General features: G+C 34.0%; 1 protein-coding gene across 1 annotated transcript; it reads left to right on the top strand.

The window, feature by feature from the left end:
- The first annotated feature begins 4847 nt into the window (after positions 1-4847).
- On the top strand, positions 4848-6023 carry LOC140872616 (cytochrome P450 CYP749A22-like). The gene is made up of 2 exons (XM_073275506.1): positions 4848-5237; positions 5471-6023. The coding sequence occupies exons 1-2, from the start codon at positions 4848-4850 to the stop codon at positions 5912-5914; spliced, it is 834 nt and encodes a 277-aa protein (XP_073131607.1). The 3' UTR covers positions 5915-6023.
- The last annotated feature ends 1569 nt before the right edge of the window (positions 6024-7592 follow it).

The following is a 7592-nucleotide window of genomic DNA, read 5'->3' as shown; positions in this document are numbered from 1 at the left end:
TATTGTGTACTGTGATAATTCTAGTGCCATTGATATATCCAAAAATCCAGTACAACACTCTCGAACCAAACACATTGACATTAGACATCCCTTCATTCGAGATTTCGTCGAGAAAAGCATGATCTTAATTGAGTTTGTTGGAACAAATAACCAATTATCTGATATATTCACAAAAGCTTTGGATTTCGAGAGATTCTCCAGTCTAAGGAAGTCTCTCAGTATGTGTGCATTATAGACAGAACTGAGATGTTGTCAGAAGTGTTGCCAACACCCTGTGACAACACCTTTTCATGCATGTGCATTTTTAGGATCTTAGGCATATTGCATTCATGCATTCATTCTGTTTTGTGATGTGTTGGATACTTTGTAATCATCTACTGTTGTTCACTCAGGATTCTTTGCAAAATGTTTTACAGTTTAATATGGATTACTTGAAGAAGAGTTCTGACTAAGTCACGAAGTAGTGGAGGGATGTTCGTGTATTCCATGATCATGTTCCAAATGAAAAGTGACTTTGCAAAATCAAAATCTCAAAAGAACAAAAAGATTAAACTTTAAGTTGAGTCAATCATCAAATTTGATTGAAAATCAGAAGCAGATGGAAAAAGCTACCTAAAGGGGTCCTTTGAAGATCGTTTCCTTTAGTGTGCAGGCTACCAGTTCTGTAATAATGAATAAGATACCAAATTTTTTCTGAATCCTGAAGTGTTGCTGGAAGATGTTGCCAACATCGTTGAAAACACCTCATTTGTCAACATATTTTTTTTTTCATGTGATCGCATTTTATTTTTATGTCACACTCTGTTTTAGACATATGTAGGACATGCATTTTTTTTTTGTGAATATCTTTGACCAAAAGGTTATGATGGGTTACACCTAAACAGTCCATTAGGCCCAAGCCCAATCATAAAGGTCAACTCCAAATATTTTTGAGGCCCGAGCTTATTTAAATATTATTTATATTAAGCATGCCTTGAAATCTGCAAAAGCCCATAAGAGGCTCAAGCCCATGAAACTCTCCGACTATCTATAAATAGCTCAAGTTCTCTCATTATTAAGGTACGCACTCAATAGTCACATGCTCTAGTTCTCTAGAACTTTTATTGGGCAAATACTGACTTGAGCGTCGGAGTGTTTTCATTTGGCAACCCCCAGCGCCACTCACTTTGCTTTGTGATGCAGGTGAAAACCCTTGAAATTTGGTCTGTGGAACAGTTTGAGTATTAATCCGGCTATCAAATTTCCACAAGTTACCCAGATTTTCTCTAATCGGGTAATAACAATTTTTTGCTACATCAGCTTGGCGCCGTTCGTGGGAAATTGTTCACTTCATCATTGAGAATGCATACTCCATCACAAACAAATCAAGAATATAATCGCAATGGAGACTCACCTCCAATCTCCAAACCACCGCCTGGATTTAGTTTCACCCAAGAAACGTTGACAGCCTTAATGGAAGGAACAGCTGCACGCGCAACAACTGAAGCAATCGATCAGTTCATGGCATCCCATCAACGCCGAAGCACCGACAAGAGAGCTCAAAAAATAGGGTCATCATCTCGTGACCCTGATCAAGAAGACCCAAATAAAACTAAGTCTAAAGTTAATGACAAAGATCCTAAGGGGAACAAGAAAAATACTACTCAGGAAGAGGGTGAAACAAGTGCTCACATAGTTCACGACGTCTCTGACGAAAACAAAACCACTAATCCAACCCGTGGGGAGGAATCTCACACATATGTAACTGGAGAGAATTCATCAGCAATCTTGCCTGCACGTCGGAGCCCGTTTGATATGTGCAATTTATGCACTTAATTTATATATGATTTGGCTTGACTTTTGTGATGTATCGAGTGGATTTTATGCGTATTAGTTGTTGTTTTTGTGAGTTGCAAGGATTGGAAGAAAAGTAGCAAGAAGAAATGGAAAGACGAATTATGAGCAGCAACTTCAGAAAAATATAGGGAATATTTGAATCATCCAAAATCCAATCTCCACCATTCAGAATAAAGTTAAAAGATGTTTTGAAACTACTGTCAAAATTTCAGCTCAATCCGACGGTTATATTGTGAGATATGACTTTTTGAAAATTGTCGCGCGATGAAGAATTTCAGACCCGAGAGCCATGCGCGGGCGCGCCGTCGCGGAGTCAGATCTTGTTATTTTTTTTGGAAGGAAACTTTGGGTTTTCTTTGGGCTTTTTTTTTTGAACGATTTTAGAGGCATATAAAAGGAGATATTTAGGCACAATTAGAGAGGAAGAGCCGCAAAAATCAGCCGCACGTTTTGGAGAGAATCAAGAGGAGAAGAAGCGGCACCCAAACAAGAGAACAACACAACTATGCATTCAAGTAGGCTTGGGACAAAAATTTGAGACGTGGGAGCAAAAAACAAGGGATAATCGAATCACCATACATAGGAAATTCATCTGGGGACGGAGAATCAACTCTACTCTGTGATTTTTATTATCTGCCTTGATTTATGATGAGATTTTTGGATATGTCTATGTGTTTGATTATTTCATTATAAACTTATTAGTTGTTTCTAGAGATTGAAGGATCTTGATTGGAGTTTCATGTTTTGACTATTATTTTGCCTAATATTATTTGTTCTTAACAATTTATTTGTGTATTCTTGATTTGATTGTCTTTCAATTACTTGATCACTAATTGAATTGTTATATTTATTTGAAATCTGGTACTCGGGAGAGGAGATTTTGAATATGATCATAGGAAAACACAACCTAGGATTTTTGTAAAGGTCGTGAAACTTACAAGTTCCTTTGAGGTCACTAAAAGAGAACCATAGAACTTGATTAAATTGTTTTGTTGTTTGATTTCTGATAGAGATATCGAAATTAGCATTAGAATAATAACATTTACTCGGCACTCGGGAGAGGCAGTAAATAACAATTAAGGGTTCTTGACCTATAAATTGGAATAGACGATATAATCAATTGATATGATTTGCATGAATGAAAATCGAGTGATATCTTGTATCTAGAACCCGTCTCAGATCGTGTACCCAAAGCCATCCCTGAAATACTAGATTCTTTATTTTATTTTTATTTATTGAAATTTAAAACTTTGATTTTCTAAATAAAGTTGAGATTATTATAATTACAGGACTTGGTGTAAATATAAATTTTCAATCCTCGTGGGAATGATACTCTACTCACTCTATATTAAAACTTGACGTCGTGCACTTGCGGTCACAAAAATACACAACAAGTTTTGCGCCGTTGCCGAGGATTGATTCAATTTATTGTGCACTAATACTGTTACCAAGTGATTTAGATTTTGATTTAGAATTATTATTTTTATTGTCTATTTATTATTATCATTATTTTTTGGATTAATTTATTTTGTTTTGTCTATGTCTGCAGTTGATTCACATATCTTAAAGTTTTGAAAGTGCAGACACAGTCGGGCTGAGGACTATAAACTAAGCGCTGCTTGGGAGGCAACCCAAGAGTTTTTAGTATTATTTATTTATTATGTTTATTTTATTTTTATGTGTTTATTTCTTAAATTTTTGTCCCTTGTCATTTTTTATAGGATGTGTGGAGATGAAATTTGGTGGTGTTACCCCTACTATACCCCAAGGCGCTGCAAATGACAATGAAAAGGATGACGACTATTGATGGTCGTTGTCACAGGTACGTGCATTCCTCCGCTACTTAATTTGTTTATTTTACATTGAGGACAATGCACAGTTTAAGTTTGGGGGGTGTTTAAAAAGTTCTGAAAATTTTGAAAAATTTTCATGAGTTAGTTTGAGGTGAATAAATGATGTGTACTTGTGTTGTCTTATGATGAAAATATTTTTTTGTGCTGAAAAGTTCATGTTAGTGATATTTAATCTTGAGTTCTCACTTACATGCACGAATGCCATGATTTTCGATACTCCTAGCAATTAGAGAAAAATTATGTGGATTTGTGATGTGGATTAAAGGATTTGATTCTTAACTCTTGTGATTTTTACTTGAAACTGAGGTAGATTTTTAAGAGCACAGAAGTGATTTAGGCATTTTTGAATTCGTTGAGCCTTTTTAGCCATTATTCATTTGTTAGTCATATAAATCATGAAAAATCCAAAACAAATTGAGTAGCTAAAAAGTTCAAAGAAAAGTAATGGCGGAGAAAGTAAGGTGAGGGAGGCCTTGAAAAGAAAAAAAATGGATTGAAATTCTAGGCCAAATACAAGGCATAAAGATGGAGATGTATGGAGTAGAAGAAAGCCAAGACTAATGTCTTGCAATGCAAATAAAAAATTTTAGCTACTCATCATCCTGCACAAATTGAAAATATTCAATTTTCTTTGTTTTGAATCATGAGTCCTTGTTTATATTGATATACATATAATTGGTCAGTGGTCAGGTGTTTGATTATTCTTATATCAATATTTCCTTGGACTAGCCTGTCATACGAGCTTGCCCAGTATGATTTACCTGACTTGCGGACTATTGCGTTAGTTCATGATTTACCCACTGCGTACCAAAAAGATAACGTTTGTTTGCTTACATGCACATCTTAAAAAAAAATAAAAACAAATGCTTGAATTTCAAGAATGTAATTCAAACTTGTAAAAGTGAAGATTGAAATAATTTGTTGTAGATAAAACAAAAGGGTATTTAGTAAAACAACCAAAAAGGAAACTAATTGGTTGGATTCAATCAAGGATGCATATAAATTTTACCCCATAAAAGAAGGATCGTCTCTAAAAAACTGGAGGCTCTAGGTGAATTTTCTGAAAAATATCCTATATATTTTTTTGAAATTGAAATAATCTTGATTAGGCTTGTGTTCCAAATAACTTGACGAGGGATGGACTAAAACTTTTTTTTGATGTCTCTCAGCAAAGGTTACAAGACCAAAGATGATATTGAATCAGATGAAATCGAAAAATCTCTACACGATTCTATCGTGGAAATATTGAGGAAAAGAGAGGATAAAGTGTCCAAAGGAGACGCACAGAACTTTGGGAATGACTTTTTGGGATCATTGCTTGCAGCTCACCATGCTGCAGACAAGCAAAATAGAATTTCTGTTGATAATATCATTGATGAATGCAAGGTGTTCTTTCTTGCTGGACATGAGACAACTGGGAGCTTACTTACTTGGATATTTCTTTTCTTGGGGATTCACACAGATTGGCAAGAAAAGGCGAGAAACGAGGTGTTTCAAGTGTTTGGCCAAGAAAATCCAAAATCCGAAGGCCTCGCTAGATTAAAAATTGTAAGCAGCTTGTGCTTTCGGATCCTCTGCAGCGGAAGTAAAACAGCACCAGGTGTTGTCCCTTACAAACTAGAATCTATGTGAAACGGCACAGCACCACATGCTGTTTTCCCCCCACGGCAAAGGATCCATGTCCTTTGAATTCTTTTTAGAATTTTATAACAAGTGTTAAGCTAACAACAAGAATCCAAGTTTCAAGTACATTCACTTCATTTTTTCCTTCATGTGTTTAGGTAAGCATGATCATCAACGAGACTTTAAGGCTATACAGCCCTGTGACAAGCCTTGCGCGAAGAGCGAAAAGCGACGTAAGGCTAGGAAAGTACGAGCTCCCGGCTAACATGGAAATAAGCATTCCCATTATAGAATTCCATAGAAGTCAAGAAATATGGGGAGAAGATGCTCACCTCTTCAAACCAGAGAGATTTGCAGAAGGGGTGGCTAAGGCAACAAGAAATAACCCCATGGCGTTCCTTCCGTTCGGATTCGGCCCGAGAACGTGCGTAGGATTGAACTTTGCAAGCAATGAAGCGAAGATTGCACTCTCTATGATCCTTCAAAGGTTCAAGTTCACATTGTCTCCAAGTTATGTTCACTCTCCTATCATCCTTGTCACAGTTCGTCCTCAACATGGTTTGCCAATCATTTTGCAACCATTGGATTCGATGAATGCATAACATAAACATGCCCAACTTTTCCTTTTGCTACTTTGGATGTTGTCTTCATAAATAATGAATAATTACATGATTGGTTTTAGTGTATAATATTGGCAAACTTTTATAATTACCTCAACATACATACTGGGGAAAGAAATACCTCATCCAATTTTGGTTTTAGTTAGAGACGACAATAGATCGGATTTTAAAACTGACTCTATATTAAACCCATATGTTAGACCTACGGGTCATGTTAGGCCGGTAAAGTGGGTCGGGGCAAGTGTTGGTATTTAGTAAAATGAACCTGAATTCATCCTGCCATTATATATATTTACATATGAGTATATATATATATATATAGAGTTCTTTTATGGTGCACAATAACTATGCCCAACTTCGTGCCCACCATGTATAAGTCAACTTACCAATTGTGTTGGTCAACTCACCTATTGTACAAGTTGGGCACGGAATTGGGCATAGTTGTTGGACACCATAAAAAAACTCATATATATATATATGTATATGTATGTATGTATATTATTAGATGTTATTAATAATCTATCTATATTTTTATTACATTGAATAATGAATACTTCATAATATTTTAGTATTAAAATAACTTTATTCTATCATATGATTAATATTTATAATGTTGTTTTGTAATTAATTAAATTTTAGATTAATTAATTTTAACATGTGATAATATTTGTTTCTTAAATATTATTAATCAATATAAAGTTAGAAAGTAAGATTCATTAATTTTTTTAAAAAATTTATTGTGCATTGAGGATAATTTTAAAATTATATAATGTTTAGTGAGTCCAATCGGGATTAGATCCGTCGGTTTATGAGGTGCGGGGATTTTTGATTATTTTTGTCCAATTGCTGACGTGACATCTAAAACATTAGCTATTTTCATTGTCACATTAGCAGTTGGATCAAAATAACTGAAAATTTTAAAATAGCATATCAAAACCAAACTTTGAACAAATGAGTGGACCAAAACAAAAAATTGAATTTGCAGTGTATACCATTTGGTGTATTTGGTTATATGTCACTCGTAGCGAAATATGTAATTCACTAGGCTCCGTTCGATAGATACTTATAGAATGTTTTTATAAAGTGTTTTTTGCAAAATTTTTATAAATGTTTTAAAAGTTGTTTTAAAAATAAATATGCATTCAGAAAACTATTTTATAAAAAAGTTTTTGCAATTAAAAATTAATATGTTTTTATTTTTAATCGTTTGTCTTCAATTCTAAAAACATATATGAATTCATCTCAATTGTTTGAAAACTAGAGTTAAATAATACTTTTTAAAAATATTTACAATACAATGCACAAAAAATTTTCTTGCCTTGAGAAAGGGGTGTTTTTAGTTGAGTAGGTCTCTCTCTGGTACGGCGGATCTCACAAATTTTTTATCCATAAAACGGATCAACTTGATCGGCTCATATTTTCAATACAATGTAATATTTTTGAAATAAAAATTAATACATTTTCATAGATGACTCAAATAAGATACATGTCTCTCAAAATTAACTCATGAAACCGTCTCACATGATTTTTTTTGTGTTTTTAATTAGTTTATCAAAAAAACAAATGAATACATCAAAGTTACTTATTTTGGGTCCCTCAACTTTAATAACTTAGCATAAATATTAAAATTTTTAAATCTAAATATTACTGATATTAAATA

The sequence above is a fragment of the Henckelia pumila genome, unplaced genomic scaffold, assembly GCF_033568475.1.
Source record: "Henckelia pumila isolate YLH828 unplaced genomic scaffold, ASM3356847v2 CTG_466, whole genome shotgun sequence".
NCBI classification, from domain to species: Eukaryota; Viridiplantae; Streptophyta; class Magnoliopsida; order Lamiales; family Gesneriaceae; genus Henckelia; species Henckelia pumila.
The sequence above is the reverse complement of the archived record's forward strand: the minus strand, read 5'-3'. Positions and strand labels throughout refer to the sequence as shown.